Here is a 21,465-nt window from a genome sequence, read left to right on the forward strand (position 1 = left end):
AATTTAAGAACATAAGAATTTAGAGTTTGCTTATATTCTGACACCGACATACCACGTACAAAAAACAACTTTATATTTTGCAACTTATAAGTTACAAAATAATTATTAACATTTATCTTTATTATAGAAAATATTTAGAATATTAGGTAGGTCGTAGGTATCAATAGTCGATCATTATTAGATCGAGACTTAATCAAAATTAAAATCGTAAAGGCTAATATTATCGGAGACCTAAGATCAATGATTGCATTCAACACTTCCAAATAAAAATTGTGTGCGACTACACCGCGCGCTTGCGATTCTTTTGTTCCCGGTTCACGATTGACGAGTCTCGCCGTCAGTCGCCGACGCCATCGATCACTACTGAGAACCTCCAAAATCGGGATTTCCGTATTTTTATTTGCAAATTGCGGGTAATCGGTACTCTTCGCAGTTAGTTGTTGTTCTGCGAGCCGTGGTTTTGAGTTATCTAGTCGATAGTTGATTAGACAATTTTTTATCGACTTTTAAATATCGTTCTGTTTTGGGTTTCGTAATTTTTGTGCTATTCAGCACCTGTTCGACGTCTTATAGATCATGGATTTTTATAATAAACACTTCCACCGGCTGATCCGTAGTGTGGATCCCCACGGCATGTTGAATGTGCCACTTAACGTGTTTACTAATGAAAAATGTCTCGATAGATATTTCAAGACGAATAGTGATTTTCGGAAATTAGATGTCCCCTGGATGTGGTAAGAACTAAGAATATTATACACTATTTACCATTATGATTGACGATTGTACATTTGTATCGATCTGACTGTTTTCCTTATTCCCAAACATAATTTTTTTTTTAGTAAAATATATTCTTGCCTATAGTAGTGAGATACCTATTATTTAACCACTGTTATTGTTATATCTTTTAACTTTGACTTTTTTTATATAAATACATATTATTTTTGAATACATTTAAATCCAAGCTCTAGTCAATACATTATTAATGAAGTCCTTACTCGGGGTGGTTTCCTTCTCGAATAAAAATCAACTACCTATAAATGTATCCAGTACTTACAAATTAGTAAAGATTATGAATATAATCAATTTAGATGGTTAACATTTATGATTTAAAAATTCCAATGTACATATAATCAGTTAGTTTGTTTTATTTTCTGGTCATTAAATTAGTCTTAATTTAGTCTTCCAGTTATGTCAATTTTAATCCTTTTTCTACATATATTCAGTAGCGTATGCAGAATTTTAGTTTGGTTAGTGTTTTATTACCTAAGATTAATCAATGAGAGGGTTCAATTCATCCTCATTTACTTTATTTTTCACCAAACAATTTTTATATAATTGGTTAGAATAAATTATAGAGTTATTGTGGATTCATACCTCGTTGTGTCGTGTAGTGTCCATATATTTTATACATAGGTAACAAAATGTTGGTCACACGTTACCTACAAGATGAATGTATTCAACTCTACACCTATATATTATAAGTGTATCTCGTAAAGCCAGTTATTAAGTGTAAACAGTTTCAATTTTTTTCTTCAGTGTAGCATTAAATATGATCAATATTTTTATTTGCTTTCAACAATAAAGAATAATATAATGTCAAACTGTCAAAACTAACTGTAAATAAAAAAAAAGCTTTATAAAATGCCCCATTTAAATAAATGTTAATAATTTATGTGCCTATGTATATTTTTTGTTTCAGTGATCAATTAATTATACTTTTACTTAACTTTGATGATATAGTTGATATTGCGTCTTCCTTAAAATTTTTGCAAAATGATTTTCAACGCATTAAATATCCATTTGTTTTGATAAGTCAGGCCTTTATTGGCTTAATTGTAATACATACAAGTGCTACAAAAGCTTATTACAGTAAGTTTATATTTATAACTATACAGAGTGGTTCTTCTATTTAAACACTCATTTACTTGAAAAGATCAATGTTTTTAGAAGTATATTTCTTACATTATTTGAAGTAAGTAAAAAGCTACATTTTTGAAAAAATATATTTTTTCAGAATATTTTACTATGAATTTCAAAGAAATTGTTAATTACTCATTAGTTATTTATACTTAAAATATGTTAGTAGAGTGGATTGGAAGGGTGGTATAGGGTACGCCTCAAATTATTGGTCCATTACTCCGCTTATCTAAATTTTAAATTCCTATAACCAAATAAATACTTTAAAATTATTTATTTGTATTAAAATTCTCAGAAAAATGTTCTGCTTAGAAATATAAAATTAAAAATATATCGTATTATTAAACAAAAAAATTAGAAATTTAATCATAATGTTGAAAACAATATAAAATATTGTTTTGTAATGACTTTAATTATGTTTAAAAAATATTTCAGTGTTTACTTTTAAGAGAATATTAAACCCACATGTACTGTCTCTCTTACTAACTCATAACATGGATAATTTAATGTTCAGAATAATAAGTATTTCTCAGTTATTATAAATATTAGTGTAAATTATAAAATATAAAGGTATGAATATTATCTAGAGCTTTTGGTAAGTTTTTTTTTGTATTAAAACTTATGATAATTTAGAAATTTATAGAATGTTCATTTAAATTAACCCCCTACTATAAAATGTTTTTTTACAATATTTAAGTGCAGTAAACATACATAATGGAATCACTTGGCTAATTTTTTTATTTTTGTAAATAATTTTCCCTTATAGGAAATTAAAACATACAGTATATAGTTTATACTTGACTGTTTTAAAGAGCATTTTCTCTATCTGGACTCAAAAAACTTAGCTTTAAAACAGATAACATATTGTATTATGTCATATTTATAAATCTATATAAATTACTAGTAGATGTAGAAAAAATTATCATCTTCAGATAGGAATTGCTAACATCTTATTGAATTTCCCTATATATAATATAATAACTATATAAATATTGATATAAATATTTAAATGGATTATGATTTAAAAAAAAATTGTTTAGGTTATTGTACCAATTCAACAAATGCCTTATATAAGAACAAAATAGCTGTGTAAGTATTTATGTAATTATACTAATTAATTATGATACTAGTCAAAGTATTTAATCTGGTGTTTAATAAAATTCCTATGTATTTTATAGAATAGTTGGTGTCATTTACCTAATATGTTCTGGAAAAGAATACAATTTACATAATGTCTAATAATTTCACAGAATGTTAGTAAAATTTTAATGTATATAATACATTAGATACATGCCTATTTAGAGATAAAGTAAGTTGAGGTTATTTTCAGTGAGTGATGATGATAGTATACTGTCGAATACAAAGCACTGGGGGATACCAGTTACAATGTAAACCGTTATCCAGCAATTTGAATTGATTTTAAATTCTTATATTAAGAGGATGTTAGTGCAATATTTGTTTTCTCTCTCAAACCCACACACAACAAGATAACACTCTTTCACTTAAAATTATTTTTTTATGATTTTTGAGTAATCTTAGTGTAAAGTCATCGATTAGAATAATAATAGAGGATAATGTTATTGAGGGTTTGGCATATCGGTTTTATATTTTATTTTAATTTGACTTTTAAAGTAAAAACAAAATGTAGATAAATTGATATGTCATGCTTTCAAAAATATTATTCTCTATCATTATTGTCATGGGTTATTTTCCTCTAAGATTTATCAAAAACTCAAAAAAAAAAAAAATGATTCTGCATAAATTTGTTATGTCTATGTTTTCGGTGGGCCAGAGAGAGAAAACAAACAGTGTGCTGAAATCCTTTTAATTTATATAATTATTTTTGTTTAACTTAAATGTATATTCTAATTGTGCTATTGCCTAACATGATTATAATAACAATATAATTAATACTTAAGTGTAATAGTATAAGACAATATAAGTAATTTATACCATCACAATTCTACAGGTTACAACTTAAATAAATGATACTTATTAGACCAGAATATTTTGACCTAACCTAATCTACCTGCATAGGGCTTGTTCAAAAAGGTACATTTATAATTATTAGATGAAATAAATAAAATTTAGCTGATTAAAAACGACTTATAAAATTGTCTTTTTTATGTATATATTATTACCTATTGAAAATATTTTATTCCTCTACTGTTAGGTAGTTGTAAGCACTATGGTCTACAATCATGACTCAAGCATTCTATTAAAATATGTCCAGGCATTTCACAAATTGACTACCTACTTTCAGTAACTTAAACGAATAAAATATAATAATGCTATGTATCAGCTGTATTTCAGAATGACTAGGAATTTTAAAAGCTACCTGATTAAATACTTCTTAAATTTATAAGTGTAACTTATCTAACTATATAAATTTATTTTAACTTAGAGACAAAATGTCTAAAAAGAAAAAAAAGGGGAAAAAAATGGAATCTGATGCTGCTTCTAATGAATTGCATAACAAAGAAAATACTCAAAGTAACATTTTTTTTATTATTACTTATTCAAATAAATAGTTAACACTAAACATTATGCCATTGGGGGATTAATATTTCTTAATGAATTTAAACTGTTTGGAATTTGAGTTTTTTAAAACATTTACATACTTACCTACCAATGATTTATGTTTATTTTTATTTAATTCAAGTTAGTACCTTCATTTAATTAAAATTGTTTATTTTAGGCCAGAAAGTTCAATCATTAAATCAACACCAAGTATCTAGCTTAGAAACAAACCTCAATGAGATCGGTGTTTTTTTTGTAAGTGGCATGTTATTAAATCATCAAATTTAGTTTTGTTGCTTATTTTAGATTCTAATAGTAAAGCTATTGGTTTACCATAATATCCTAGTACCTATTTGGATGTAAAACAATAAGGACAGACAGTAGGATAACCACAAAATGTTAACATATTAAGAACAAAAAAGTGCAGGTACTTCATACACCTAACAACTTTACAAAAATGGTATTTGTATTTATGTAACAATTTAATTGTCAATTAAAAATCATATTAATTTTAAAATAATTAAACTATTCGAAAATTATAAAAAGAAAACTAATAGCCTACCTACATATTTAAGTGTTTTATTTTTATAAGTAATATATTGTAAGATTACTAGAGTTAAGGTTAATAGGTTATTTATATTTAATTTTCATTAATTAAGCTGATTTTAAAAATACATAATACAATATCAATAGTATATAAGTACTATAAAAAGGATCCAAAGTCATTTGGACGAAAATCAAAATTATTATTATCTACAATATTACTTATGTATGAAGCATAAAAAAAAAAATTAGACACTTGTAGTAACTTTTGTTTGTAAAAAGTAAACATATTCAACAAATACTAGGTTGTTATAATAAACAATACATTGTTAATTTGTTTCATGTTAAATATAATTTTGGATAAAAATTACTTACTTAATTTTGTGTTTTAATCTTTAAAATCTTAATTTCTATAGAATAATCCAAGACATGCTTTAAATGCTACAGAAATGAAACTACTTGAGACAGATGTTCCAAACCAAACAGTAAGTATATTTTAATAATTTATGAAGCAGGACATTAATACCCCAAAAATAATTATAGTTAAGAAATTAAAATTAAATGTTTAATACAGTTTGTATTATATTCAATGCATTTTTTAAATATTTGATTGAGGATTTTTGTGTACTTATAATTTTGAATTATCTATTTTAAATTTGAAAATAATAGTAAATTACTTTCTCTATCATATGCTAAGATAAGTTAAAGAGTGAGATAAGTAACTATATATTCTTTTTTGAGTACAATTCTCAATAATTAAATGTTTATTATTTTTATATAGGCTCTTAATGTGCCAATATTACATAATCAAAATATACCAAGTTTGAACATAGAAGAAAATATTGGTGATGTTTATAAAATTCCGGAGTTAGAGCAACTACAAGTTGTGAATTCAACATTTTGGTATTGTTGATTTTTTATTACAAGTATATTATATTTTCTAGTTATTCATTCAACCAATTGAAGAGTATCCAGTTATTAATCAAGATATTCTCTTGGAGAACCCTCTCTTATCTAAAAATGATTTTGAACAACAATTAATGGATTTCGATGTACAGCCTAAAAATGTAGAACCACAACAAATAATAGAACAACCACAGTATACAATGAATTTTCAAGATCAACAAATTAGAGTTGAGTCATTAATGGAGCTACCCCAGCATTCAACAAATCTCCAAGAACAACAAAATCAGTTTAAGGTACCATTGAACTATAGTGTGATTGTCAATTTATAAGTGTTAACATTGCCTTAAAATTGTATCAAAATAGATAATAGAAATCAGACTAAAAAAAAACATATTTTTTAGATACCTACTGAACATTGTTCTCCTGAAAGGTTAACAAATCAATCACTAAAAAGAAAAAAACCTAGTGTTGTTCCAAAAAAAAAAGTAAGTCACTTTTAGTTTACTGTGGGCTCTATATAGTTAATTCCTATACCCATCTTAAATTATTATACCATTTATTTTTCCAGTTGGTAGGTACCTACATGTATTTTATTTTAATGCATTTTATTAATAAATTAGATGCATATTGATCCAGTTTAAATTTACTGTCTCCTGTATCTGACATTAAATAACTTCTTGTTTATTTAAACTTCAGTAAATATAATTAATTTTTCATACCAAAATATGAATGTAATTAAAATTGGTCTATATTATAATAATATATTTATTTTATGTAGATTAACAATTTACTGCTGAGAATATTTTCAATAATGTACAAATAACCAACTGTCTATTCACAAATTCTAATAAAACATTCAATATACGCTTTAATTATAGGTTGTAATAATAAATATTATTAATATTTTTTTGATCATAACTTGCTCCATACAGCTTAAGAAACGACTCATTGAACAAAACAGTAAAGTACTTAGAAACCGGTTGAAGAAACTTCAAGGAGAGATGTTAGATGTAATATTTTTAACTATGTATATAAATCAGTTATTTTAATTCAACTATTATTTGTTTTATTAGAGACCACTTGAATATATGATGTTGAAATGTACTAATCAATCTATTGACCATTTACCTATAAGACATGCTATGTACCGTAATAAACTTATTATACCATTTGCTGCGCTTACATTAAATATGGAACTAGAAGAAGACAAAGTATTGCATATTTTTAATATATTTGAAAAATAATTTTAAGTTCTGTTTTTAAATCTCATAATATATCTATGTTTAGTATAAATTATTTTTTAATTGTTCCCAATAGTCTGTATTTGTATTTTATATTTATCATTCATGACTAATAATAGAAAGGGGGGAAGTAGGTAACCATTCTGCTGTACAGTAGGAGTCAAGTTTACCTCGTCATTGAGTAGGTCAATGTAATGAATAACATTGGATACAAAACAAATAATTCTGATCGGAGATGGTATACTTAATTAATTCTATTATCATTATTTTTTTTATTAGGATCTAGATGCTGTTTTTAATAATGAAATTACTATGGATAGTTACAAATCTAACAATGAACAATTTTATCACTGCAATACTCCAAACATTTGGTATGTCATACTTTATTTCTCCAAATTTAATATTTGAAATACTTAGGTGCATAATTAGGATGATATTTATTTCTGAATACTTATCTTTCTAAAACAAAATCTTGGAAAATATAACATTTCCAAAATATTGCCAACTATGAATATCTTTTCCATTATTTTATTCTATTCAATTTGTAAAATATAACAGCTATTAACTTTCATCATCTCAACAATATATTTAATAGGTAGTTATGGAATTGTTGTGTTTTTTATTTTTGTAATCAAATGCTTGAAATAATCTTATTTATATTAATATAATTTGTGTTTTTACAGTATTTATAACCATTGCAAAAACAATTCATTGCCTCATTTTACTCTGCTTCCTTTAGTTGAAGAATGTAAGTAACAACTATTATTCATAAATATTTTGCATACAATGTGCCGTTGTTATTAAAAAAATATTATTTATTATTCAAACAACTTACACAAAATAATGTTTTTCTGTTATGGTTGACAATGACTACAAGAACCTACTTTTATATGATATATTATTTATGTTTAGTGCAACATTTTTATATCTTGTAAATTTTGTTTTTTTATTTTTTATTCAGTTTAATGAACAATGAATAAATATAACTATTATTTAATAGAATTTTACAATAATTAAATATTTTTAAAATAATTTTCAAACAAACTGTGTTCTAGGTTTAACCAATAATAGTTTAGTGTGGCGAGACACTATTAATGAGGTAAACATCATTTTTTCTATTAACATGAATACAATTAAATTAAAGTTACATAAATGTCATTAGAATAATAAATTCAACAATTTTCAAGTCATAAGTATATTATTTCAGATAAATAATAATTTGGAAGATAGTTTAAGAGAAATTTCACCTATCTCAAAAATTGATCAGACTAAGTGGAAGAAATTTAAAGACAATATAAATTATAGAGGAAATCAAAGTTTAGTAGCCCATAAAACATTAGTTGGCCCTGAACTATCTCATATAGATATACCACCACATCTTGTGGAATTTCCATGTCTTAGTGAAGTTGATAAACTTTTAAATGGTAAAACAATAATTGAACAACACAACTCGACTGAGGGGCCTTCATATAATATGGCAAATATTTGTCCTATGCCTTATTTGTCTATAATAAAAGAATCTGAATTACTTCAATTGCCCAAAGAGTCTCTAAATGATCATGTTGAAATAAACATTGACCGAGAAAATGTTATGTTGAATCAATTAGAACCAAATATTTTGCAGGATATTGAAAAGTAAATATTTTGGTTAACATTAATTTATATTTTAAAACAAAATTATAGTATTCCAATTGCAGGATTACTGAGCAAGTTGAAGAAAGTCATCGACTATCTATTGACATTAAGGAAATAATATCTAATATTTTAAAACAATCTGCTAAAAATATTTCAAATTTTATGTTTACTGATATTTGCCCTATTCACATAACTAATAGAAGATATGCTATTACAGTTTTTGTAGAGCTACTGGGTTAGTATTTGAACAAATCAAAATGTATTTATTTCATATTAATTTTTTGCATATATTTCCTTAGGACTGCATAAAAATGGAATCCTCAAATTAAGTCAACCTTATAACGCAACTAATCCTTCATCTATTTCAATTGAAATAATTAATTACAATTTTTTTTGAACTCCCTTTTTCAATTTTGTTTTTATGATGTTTTATACTGATGTATGTACTATGATTTGCCTATACTTTTAATATTATATAATACCTAATATTTAATAATTTTTTTTTATGAAAATCAAAATATGGCTAATTTATAAATGTTAAAATGTAAACTATTAGTTTTAGTTCCAGTATTGTGATCTCTTATTTATATTTGATAGTTCTTATTATTACTATAAGTAATTTTTTTGTTTGTTTTTAAATAAACTTTTCATTTTATCATTAAGCTATTATATTTTTAATGGTAAAATAAGTTCTATGTTTCTTAAAGAAAACTATACAATATCCATTATTAAAATACTTATTTTAGAATTATTAACAAAATAAATTAAATTGCAAGTCTAAACACATTTTTTTTAAATTTCCACTAACAACATCTTACGAGGAACCTTGTATTACATTTTCAAGTTTTTTGACTGAGTGAAAAATATTTTATTGACATTATTATAAAAAAAAATAATAATAATCAAAAATGTCACATACCTATAAATAGATAAAAAAGAATCAACAATTGTATGGTGTATAAAGAGTTTAACACGATTCAAAATATTTTGAAAAATGTGTGTACCTAGGGTTTTTTTTAAGAGTCAAACAAAAAACTAAAACTAATATTAAGTAAAAATTAACTTTTTTCTTTTATTTTTTGTTCGTTTTTTCTTGCTGCTTTTGAAAACTAATGGACATTTTTTACTTTTGACCCATCAAAGGATTAACTAGATTTAAAAGATGCTGTCGAAGAAAATCAAAGCATTTTTACTACCCAACAGGGGATGCTAGACACAAAAAAAGCACACACACACATCATTGTAAAGTCAATACATTCATCGCTCCGCTCAGAATCTAAAAATTAAACTGTACCTATTATAATAAGCATTTGTTTTGAATTATATTTTATAAGTCCTGTATTTAATTTCTTTTCTATTATTAATTACTATAAATTTTATGATATAAGTACAATTACCAAAGAATACACTGTGAGATGGATTATAATTAATCTAAATTCTTAATTAGAAAAATTAACTTGGTAAAGTTAAATACATTTTTTTATTTGAAATTAATTTTTATTAATTTACTGAACGTCTGTATATTATCATGTACTATTGTACTAGTCTATAGCGTTTAATATATTATCTAATATAGCCAATGTAGGTCATGTACTTTGTAGTTAGAATTTAAAAGTTCATAACTTTACCAAATTATGACAAATACCGTTAACAAGTCATTGATTTTTTTTTTGCAAGTTTTATGCAATGATATGGCCGATAATGAATTAATTAGTAGAAAAATCTGAGACTCCTAAATAAAAATTCCAACTATCGAGGCCTGTTCTACCTGGACCCTGACCCCATTAATCCGGGCTTGAGACCGTGTATATTACAATGGCTATGGTCCTAAGATAACATTTGTAAAATTTATATTCATTTTTAGTTTACTATATATAAATGTATGGTATCTACAATAAATTATATTTTGGTAATGCAACTGTGCAATTACCGATGACACTATGCTAGTAGGCAGTTGTAGCTTTAGATCTATTATAGTGACAACCACGAAGGCTAGAGATATCACGGTGACAACTCAACAACAGCCTATAAGTCTACAACAGTGAATACAACTTAAACTGACTTGAGTACTGAAGTACTGAGTTCATGAATTAGTTGTCAAGTACTTGACAGTTGACTTCACTACTTCAGTACATAAAATAATGAAAGCACGATATAAGATAGTACTATCTATGCACTATAGTGATAAAATTCCTTATCGCTTGCTAAGACCGTGCTAAAAAATAATACCGTGCAAGTACATTATTATTTAGTTCATTCCTAACTTCATTCTATTAAATACTTCGAAGACCGCAAATAATAGACAACTTTCGATTTATCGTAATATGGTGCCCTTATATCGATCTGCGATGTAACCAGATCTTACTATATTTCATCGTAAGAGATTTTATCACAATATCACTATCGATATTATTGTTTAGTCGATATATTGTTACCTTCCCTACTTTCCAGGCCGGCATCATTATCTTACTCACTATCACGCGTATGTACTTTCGTAGTTCGTACATTTTCAATATTGTGCATTTATAAATATAATTTTGCCTTATATTTTTAAGCAATCTGTGATTTTATTAATGCATCTCGATTATATTGCTGGATAACGAAAACAGGACGATTACAATTTTATCATAATGAACAGTATGAAATTAAAACTATTGATTTCTTACAAACATTACTCTCCGTCACTGTTGTGTAATTTCCAAAAACTAAACCATCATCATATATTTTCATCGTCTCTAAGTTATTCTACATTAAATAATAAACATTTATTTGAGCACTGTAAGTATAAATTAATTGTTTAATTTTATATGAATATTACAGACATCATATTTAATATTTATAACTATCTTATGTTTTAGTTGTCGAACCACTGAATTCTTATAATTATAAAAGTATACATACCACAAGCTATTTAAGTAATAAGAAGGATTTTTATAACATATTAGGAGTACCAAAAAATGCCTCTCAAAAAGAAATTAAGAAAGCTTATTACCAACTTGCTAAAAAATTCCATCCAGACACCAACAAGGGAGATCCTAGTGCTAGTAAAAAATTTCAAGAAGTTTCTGAAGCCTATGAAGTAAGCATAATATATTTATTATTAAGTGTTACGTGTTTGATATTTATTCCAGTTACTAAGTTAAAAATAATAGGAGTTTTGTGTTAACTTTGACATTTTAAACATTTTAAACAGTATACCACTATGTATACATACGTTTGTATCATTCTTAGTTTTAATCATCTATAATATTATTTTACAGATAATATTCTGTAAAATCTACAAACTCTCATTTTCCAGACTAAATAATAAATTAATTTTTATTACACCTTTAAATATACTTTATTAAATAACACTTAAGTTCTAATGTTTTTAAGAAAAATAGCTAAGTGTTTCTACACATATATTTGACTTATGCATTTTAAAATGCTATGAATACTAACTTAAAAAAACTAATGGAAGATTTGCTATATAATATAGTTATTTTTAAATTTGTTTATAGATCATTTTACCCTAATATTAATCATAACAAAATTAAATGTATTATTCAGAATGTACAATTTGCTAGGTTATGTGTTTGACAACACATGGGAAATTAGCATCCTCTTCTTAATTTATTCTAATTTCTTTCTTGTCGAGATAATGAATTTTTTTTTGGTAGATTATAACTCATTATTTTTTAAGCAAATGAATTTTTTTTATCCTGTTGTACAAAATCTGTATATTGAAATATACTAAATATATTTTAATATCAATTTTAATTCATATTTGTATTTATACATTTTATCATGTCATTTTAAAGGTATTTGAAACTAATTTACAATAATTACTTGAACTAGTTTACAATTAATAATAGAAATGAGTTAATAAAAAATTGTAAAATTATCAGTAATCCTCTAATATTAGGATTTGTGCTATACAATGTAAATTATACAATTTATTAATGTTGTCACTTGAATATCTGTTGAATGATAAGGATTCCTATTAATTAAAATAATAGTATAAAATGTTGCTCTATTCCCATTTATTATTATAGTTTTCAATAGTTTTATATTATTTACAGGTGTTAGGAGATGAAAAAAAAAGAAGTACATATGACACATGGGGATCTACTGGTAATCCAAACCACATGGGTGGGCCTGGAGGAGGTGCAGGAAGTGATAATTTCCAAAATTCTTGGGGTTACCAATCTAATGTAGATGCTGAAGAATTATTTCGAAAAATATTCAATCAAAGTGGGTTTGGAAATAATAACTCGTTTGATGAAGATTTTGCTGATTCAAAATTTGGATTTGGAGCTGCGGAAGAAGTAATGCTTATATTTAAGTTAAAAAATGGTTTTGAACTAATTATTCTCTAAAATTAATTTTTCTTAGATTGTTGTTAAAATTACATTTGAACAAGCTGCTCGAGGCGTGAACAAAGATTTAAATTTAAATGTGGTTGATATTTGTCCCAAGTGCCGCGGTTCTCGTTGTGAACTAGGCTATAAAGCTACAACTTGTACTCATTGTAATGGAACTGGAATGGAAACTGTCTCTAGAGGTGCAGAATTTACGATATATAATTTTTTTTTAAATTCACTGTATAAAACACAAATGTTTTAGGCCCCTTTCTAATGAAGTCAACATGTAGACAGTGTCAAGGAACTAGAGTTATTATAAAAAATCCATGTATAGAATGTCACGGGAAAGGAAGCACTGTACAACGTAAAAAAGTGACAGTACCAGTTCCAGCAGGTACATGTTATATTGAAATTTGTTGAACAGTTTAATTGTACTGATATTAAATTTAATGATCTATTATTATAATACTCATAAATCATCTTGAATATTTTGTTAAAATGATATGGTATATTCAATGGTATTAGCAATTATTTATATTACTATACTTGTTTTCACAAGAGAATGATACCGGCTACCAACCAAAACTGTTCCTAACGAAACCTGAGCATGCCCCACCACAATGCCTAGCATATTTCAGTGGTAATGTGGAGGGAATTTTACAGGCCATCAATCATTTGATATGTGCAAGACGCCAAGACAGTACCTTTCTCTTGTGGAAAAGAGTATTCAATTTATTATTTATTTGTTGTATCTTAAATACTTTTTATAAAATTCAAAATTGTTTGATTTTTGATTTTATCTTTTAAAATAATTCAAGTTTGAATATCTTAAAGCCTTTTAGTTTTTATTTTACTTATTAGTTTGATTTATTTATTTAATGGATGCATTTTAAATATTTATGAATTACATGAATAAAATGTACCCAAACATTAAATGTTACTACCATTTATTAAAACTATAAGTAGCTATGTAATTTCTAGAAAATATTTACAAATATATTTGTAATAAACTTGCATATATTTTTGTATTGAACTATAGTTTTTATATAAATTGTGTTTGTTTGTTTTACTATTTTCAATAGGAATTGAAGATGGCCAATCTATTAGAATTTTGGTCAACAGAAATGAAGTATTTGTTACTTTCAAAGTGGAAAAATCTGATTATTTTAAAAGAGATGGTTCTGATATTCATACAGATGCTAAAATTTCAATATCTCAAGCAATATTAGGAGGATCTATTAGAGTTAGAGGCATTTACGAAGACCACACAGTGCAGGTAATAAATTATTTACTAATCCTAAAATACAATATGTATGCAATATTTATATAATTTAATATGTCTTTGTTTTAATTTATCTTAAAAGATTTCTCCCTATACAACAACAGACACCAAAATTAGATTAATCAAACAAGGAATGAAAAGAGTTAACTCCAATCTACTTGGAGACCATTATGTTACTATTAAAGTAGATATTCCTAAGTCATTGACAAAGAAGCAGCTAGCATTAATTAAAGCTTATGCAGAGCTTGAAGAAAAGACACCTGGAACAATAAAAGACTTAAATCATAAAAAAGATGGTACGTAACGCATTTGTATTTTTTTTTATTCATAAATATGTTGAGTTTATAAATAAATAATAAGTATACAGGGTGTAACAAAAAAAAACTGATAAATTAAATTATTTTTGTTTTGATCAATAATTTAAAATGTTTTATCTATAATATGTATACATTTATAGCTACATTTATAAGTATTTTTAACAAAATTCCAAAATACCAAATTGTTAAACTTGTTTTTTAGAAAAAATTTGATGGTATAAAGATGTATTTAAGCTAAGTAGTTTATTTTTACAATTAGTACTCAAATATGCAAATGTTGAAGTAGGCATGTATTTTATATATTTTTATTTTTCATAATATTTAAACTTGATACCTCCTACTATTGATCGAACAACACTTATATTCAATACCAGAAATGTATAAAACTATATTATTATTAATATTATCATTTATGATTTCTGTTTAAAATAATCCAATTGAAATACATTTATTTCAAAACGCAATCATCAATGATGATTTTAAGAAAAGTTAAGTATTTAATATTTGATCATCACTGTTGCCACACACTATCGTTCATAATATATATATGTATTTATGGTTATCAGTAACTCGAGATAAGTTTTCTGTTTGATAATTGCTTTTTTTTTCTGATAGATTCTTACAGGATCTCTCCTAAATTCTTTTAATAGCTATAATTTGCCAACAAAAGATGAAAAACAAAAAAATTCAATAATCAACATGCATAAATAAAAGTTTAATCATTTCTGAGTGTTTAATTAAAGGTTATTATACAAAAATCAAAAATTGATTCTAGTAAACTTAAAAAAAAAAAATAATTATCAACATTTTAATGTTAATAAATAATTTAAGATTTACTTCTCACATCTGAAATATCCCAACAAGAATAAATTTAAAAAAGTTATTACTTTTTTAATTAATTAGTATCTAACTCCACAAAAATGTTTACCTCAACATTTGTGAATAACAAACAACTTGACTTAAATAAATGTTTTTTTTCTAAAGGTCAGATTAACAAATTAGCTTAATTGAATTATTCCAAAAAAAAGTAAATTAAATTTTATATGTTTTATTTCAGTGTTCAAAAAAATTGTACATTGTAATTATTTAATTTGACAGTTTTTTTCTGTTATACTTTGTTATAAATATTATTTTTATTATTTTATCATACAAACTAGGTTTGGTGCACCTTTCGGCAGGTGTCCAGCAAGTAAGTGGGTAAATGAAGTTTGATTAAAATGGAGATGTTGAAAGTTATTTTTAAATTGCAATAATACTACTTTTGAAATTGAGTAACAAAAGTGCTTTCTAGCTATGACTATAGACTATACAGAAATGTTAATTTAGGATTTACAGTTTTTAGTAAATGGGCCATTGTTCCTAAAATTAACATGTAGTTTTTAATAATAATAATCTCACATATTATCAATATAGTTATGTTGTTCTCTTAGTTTTCATAGTCTGGGAATTTATTTATTTGAGGTAGTGGGTTTTTAACCATCTATTTTAAATTAATCAAGAATACTCCTGTCTGGTCATCAAAAATGAATTAGTATTACCTTTCTCTATTTTTGGTTCAATTTAAATCAACTCTTATTTATTAAAGTTATTATTTTTATATTGTAAATAATTTTTTTAGGGATGTTTCAATACATATTTCTAGTTTCTATTTAATTCGTTTTTGAATATGATGGAAACAAATTAAACTTTTAAAGTATATTTTGCTGAATTTTGTGTACACGTTAAAAAGTATAAACTATGTTCTAAAATTTATTTATAACGTTTTATAAAAAAAAATGTATACCTAAAACTTATAAGTTATAACTGCATTTCTACTGCTTCTAATATAATAGGATATTTTCATTAAATTTTAAGTTAAACATTTAGTTTATTTAAATTTGTTCACCTTAAAAAAAATTACGAATATTATTCAAAAATAGTTGCTTTTTTTAGGCCCATCAGCTGGTGAAACACAATCAACCCAAACAGCTGATGATGGGATTTTGACAAAAATAAAAAAAGCATTATTGGGATAATTTTCATTTTTTGGAACAAAATCCACTTAACCAATCAAAGTTCAAAGTAATTACTCTTTTTGTACATAATTACTTGTATTTTGAAAAATTGATAAAAAAACTTATATGAAATCCCAGTCTATGATAAAGAAGAGATTAATCTACTTATGAGTGTTTTTTTTTTGTGATGGTTAATAATAACATTTTATTTTTTTACAGGTAGTAAATCATTTGATCAAGAATCATCAGGAAACGAAATGTTAGATAACTTAAGATGTGTATTAGGGAAACAAAATGAAAATTAAAGCTTAAAGCTTATTTATTATTTGTGTTACACAAGAAATTACTCTATGTCATTGTGTCAAGTATAATATAGTTGTTGCATTAATGATCATGTGTAGTTTTATTTGTTCATTTACAAAAACATAAAAATGATGAATACTTGTTTATTTTATTTTTTGTCATTCTATGAAACTATACTACAATATTTTATATTTGGTTGCTTTAGCTGAATTGACTAGTTAAGTTTTCCAATTAAATGAGACATTATTTATGAACTTAAAAATCTGATAATTTAAACTTTTAACAGTCATTTTATTTCATAATTAATTCTTGTAACTTTTTTTTCGGATGTAAATATATGATAAATAAGTGTAACTATTGTTGTATTTATTATTAAATCAAATATTTAAGTTTGTATTTGTTCAAACTTAGTAGTTTAAAATATAATTCTATACATGTATTTGTTTGTTAAAATATTTGTAAGCATTGTGTGTTGTATCCTGTTACTGGATAGTATCTATTGATCATATTGATATAGGGTAACACAGAAAAATTGTCAAATATAGACCTATTTACTATAATATGATAACTACTTATTGGTTATTGGATATTGGTAGACAGCTGTTTGATATCAAAATTATATAAGCTAGATGCGAGTATTATAGTATTATGATTGGACTGGCCTATCGTGTAAACGTGCGAATGCAGGATAGGTCCTCGATTGTATAGGCCTTCCGCCTTTCTCTAAATGATAAAATTTAGGTACTTATATTTAAATGCATATTGTGCATAACTATGAATTTGCCAAGTCCGTGGCGTCCTATAATAATATTATAAGAATATAACCTCATTAACCCAACAAATTTTTGTTAACATTTATAGCAAATAAATTTGTTTACCTACATAGACATTGGTGGGTGGTACATATGTAATATGTTATATTTTATACATTTTAATTAATTATAGGTGCATTTAAAAACATGAGTAAAATTTTAAAACAACGTGATAATGGAAAAGAAAAATTATTTTTAAGAATATAAGCTGTTGATTTAAAGTCTAAAAATTACACAATTTTATATCTTTTATTCATGGCTTGTGCTCTTACATAACCTGTTATTATATTAAAACGCAAACAGTGACAATTGATGAAATCAATTGAAAACAATAATCCTAAGACTATGGAAAACAAGGACTAGGATCGTGTATTGTTTCAACAAATAAAGTGTGAACAAACCAGAAATAAGTACTTGGGAAAAAAATCCAAACTATCTTATATAGGAAAGTACTGACAAACATGAAATAATTGATATTTTTTAAAATGACAAAAATCTTGTATTTTAAATTAAGTGTACTAAAAGTTATATCAATCAATGAATTAAATTTATTATTTTATAAAAATGTTTATAATATTATACTATTTTGAAATCGGTAACAAATTGATGCGGAAACATTGCATGAAAATTAGCACTTAGCAAGTAATAACGTCCCCAATTGTTATTCAATAAGTTATGGCCAATAAGGACTATTCGCAATAATGTCCTACCCAGATAAATAGCCTGTTATGTTAACTTAGGTCTACACCAGGGGTGTCCAACCTTTTATGAAGACAGGGCCACATCATATGTATAGAAGTTGTTGTGTCCTTATGGGCCACATACTTTTATATGATAATACATTCAGATTTTATGATTAAATTATATTCCATAATACATTTTTTTTTATAATTTTAAAATTCCGAATAATAACCAGAAATTATTTTACAATTATTAATATTTAATTATAATTACACGAAAAAATATACTTATTTCTGATATAATGGACTGTTTCTTACTGTGTTTTTCATTTTTGAAAACAATTGTTCGCAAATGAAGGTACTGCCCAAAAGCAGGGACAGGAATAAGGCATGGCCAGGAGGACTGAATATGTTTTTTTGGGTAGATATAATTTATACATATCTAATAAAGATGACTGATTACATTTTTCTCTGAGTTGCATATTTAATTGTGACTTAATGCATTCCATTTGAAGTTTAGTTTCCACAGCAGTAATATCAACCGAAAATGGTGTTGTGAAAATAGCAAAGAGTTGACTATTCTTACGAAAATCTTGGAAAAAGGTTTTCAAATTCATTAATTAAAATTAAAATCAAAGAAACTTATTTCTCCCTATTCTTGGGATTGTATTAGGCCAACACAGGGGAAGACATACATTTATTTACCTTAACTTGACTTGGCAATAATTTAATATTCAGTTCAAAGACAGTTATTATTTAAAAAATATTACTAATAACCATTAAGCGAGCATAACTGAATATGTCTGTACTAGTGTACTAGATTACACATGCTTAGCAATAATTCTATATAGGTATTTTATTTTAGATTCTAAGCAAAGTGATGAATGTATTGATTTTATAATGATGTGTGTTTTTATATTTATTTAATTATCTTATTTTATTTTTTTTGTGTCCGTCGACACGGTTTCATGCAGTAAAAATGCTTCGTTTTTCTTCAACAGAAACTTTTCTGGTAGGAAAGTGAATTTAGTTGGTGCATTCGGTAGGTCAACATTTAATGTGCCTTATAGTTTTCAAAAGCTACAGGAAAAACAAAAAATTAAGGAAAAACAGGAATTTTTACTCAAAACCAGTTTTCGAAAAAATCGATTTTGACGTTTAGTGTAATAGTCGTAAAAGTCCAACAAAAATGACCTTAGATACATGAAATTTTCACTGAATATTTGTGTAAGCTTTTTTTATACACCATACAATTTTCGATTATTATTTGTTTTTTTCTTAAACTCAAGTCAATAAAAAACGTTCAATCTGTCAAAAAACTTGAAAATGTAATACAAGGTTCCTTGTAAATTGTTGTTAATGGAAATTTAAAGAAAAGTTGACGGTAAATCCACAATAATATGAGCGTTTGAAGTTGAAATTTTTACAACATGAAGTGATTTTCTTATTTTGTTGTAATTCAAAAACGAATTACCTACTGTAGACACTTGAAATGTGGACCAATTGTTATTTCATCAAGTTATATACTTGATAATATTTTGTTTTGTTTTAAGCTGTTGACGGACATTTTCAATTTTAATTTTTTTTCTATAAATGTCAATAAAATTTTAATGGTTGGGTCCAAAAGCATGAAAATTTAATACAAGACTCTTGATAACTTGTTACAATAGCAGTTGAAAACTATTAAAAATACATATCCATGTTTTTTTTTATAAGCATTTGAAGTTCAAATTTTGACAATATAATATATCAAATTGAAAATTGAAAATGATTTTGTAGTTAAAAAATTATAAATTTTTCAATTTTTATAGCTAAGGATTAAAAATTTAAAACAAGGTCTTACTTAAGCAGTTTTTTCCGCAACTAAGAAATTCAAAAAATATATGAATACAGTTATTTTTTACAGATATTTCAAGTTCAAATTTGGACAAAATTGTATATTAACACAACAAATACCTAACATATCATTTTGTTGTAATTCGACTCCCAAACAGCCCAATTTTACATAGGTATATATAATATTTTTCCAGCATCACTGATAATTAAAGAACTGGTATTAATTCAACTTACCGTCTACCATATTAATCAAAATAAATCGTAATAAACTAATAACAATATAAAATATCCTAAACTGACCTACCGTCTCCGTTCAGAATCGTTTTTTGTATACAATTATTTGATATCATTGAATTCAAATTTAATACTATCTCTATTACAGCGACCTCTTAGACACCTAATGTACAGCAGAGCGACATCCACTTACCCGCTGTTTATTTGTTGATAAATGACACGGGAAATTAATTGATGTTTAATATTTTGAAGTTTTATATTCTTAAAATACATTTTTTCTCGTAATATTATTAATATTAATAGAGTATATTATAGGTACAATTAATCATTAGTTTTTAAATTGAAGTGAGGGTCGCGGGTTGGATACCCCCGGTCTACACTCACCTAACCACTCCCCCCTCCGGTACCACGAAGAGGTCTCTCATCACTAGGCTAGCTATTTTAAGGCCCATTGGGGTGGGGTTGAGGGGGTATGAGGTCCATAAGATCTCGAGTTCGGTAACTGGAGCCGGTAGGCGTAGGAAGTAGTTGCTTGTCATACTTGGATTAAATACTCTCGATTAGGTAAACTTAATAAACAGTTTGAAAAAATACAAAAAAAATTGTCCAAAACTAGGTGCGATATCCGTGTAATAAGGTTGTATTGTTATAAATAATACCTCCACTAAGCAACAATTATTCAACTGGGTATGGATAATCGCGTATGTGTGTATCTTATATAAACAAAAATGCTATTAACTTTAACTAGCTATAACTTCAAAACTAAGTCCTAGTGCCAAATTCTCACTGCACCAATGTTTTCAGTATACCTAGTACATAAGTCACACAAATAAAATTGTAAAAAATAGGGTTTCCAGACTACCCAGTAAACTAGAAAAGTTTCATTTATTTAATTTGCATTA

General features: G+C 25.7%; 2 protein-coding genes across 4 annotated transcripts; both read left to right on the plus strand.

Moving 5' to 3' along the window:
• The first annotated feature begins 221 nt into the window (after positions 1-221).
• Positions 222-9,329, plus strand: LOC111041557. 2 transcript variants are annotated; one of them, XM_022325858.1, is made up of 17 exons: positions 224-734; positions 1,700-1,869; positions 2,958-3,006; positions 4,322-4,410; positions 4,616-4,692; positions 5,397-5,465; positions 5,762-5,863; positions 5,925-6,179; positions 6,288-6,371; positions 6,819-6,896; positions 6,960-7,097; positions 7,407-7,498; positions 7,811-7,875; positions 8,183-8,226; positions 8,335-8,762; positions 8,825-8,997; positions 9,062-9,329. In XM_022325858.1, the coding sequence occupies exons 1-17, from the start codon at positions 577-579 to the stop codon at positions 9,157-9,159; spliced, it is 2,169 nt and encodes a 722-aa protein (XP_022181550.1). In that variant the 5' UTR covers positions 224-576; the 3' UTR covers positions 9,160-9,329. The 2 variants fall into 2 exon arrangements, with proteins under 2 accessions (XP_022181551.1, XP_022181550.1); XM_022325859.1 differs by lacking the exon at positions 9,062-9,329 and having other exon boundaries at positions 222-734; positions 8,811-8,985.
• Positions 9,330-11,041: 1,712 nt separating this feature from the next.
• LOC111041544 (protein tumorous imaginal discs, mitochondrial-like) lies at positions 11,042-17,131 on the plus strand. Of its 2 annotated transcripts, none has more exons than XM_022325838.1 (9): positions 11,042-11,244; positions 11,318-11,540; positions 11,621-11,841; positions 12,824-13,069; positions 13,137-13,305; positions 13,368-13,499; positions 14,188-14,381; positions 14,470-14,683; positions 16,918-17,131. In XM_022325838.1, the coding sequence occupies exons 2-9, from the start codon at positions 11,393-11,395 to the stop codon at positions 17,001-17,003; spliced, it is 1,410 nt and encodes a 469-aa protein (XP_022181530.1). In that variant the 5' UTR covers positions 11,042-11,244; positions 11,318-11,392; the 3' UTR covers positions 17,004-17,131. The 2 variants fall into 2 exon arrangements, with proteins under 2 accessions (XP_022181530.1, XP_022181531.1); XM_022325839.1 differs by adding an exon at positions 16,637-16,765 and having other exon boundaries at positions 11,044-11,540.
• Positions 17,132-21,465: the final 4,334 nt, after the last annotated feature.

This window comes from Myzus persicae, unplaced genomic scaffold (assembly GCF_001856785.1).
Source record: "Myzus persicae strain clone G006 unplaced genomic scaffold, MPER_G0061.0, whole genome shotgun sequence".
Lineage (NCBI taxonomy): Eukaryota > Metazoa > Arthropoda > Insecta > Hemiptera > Aphididae > Myzus > Myzus persicae.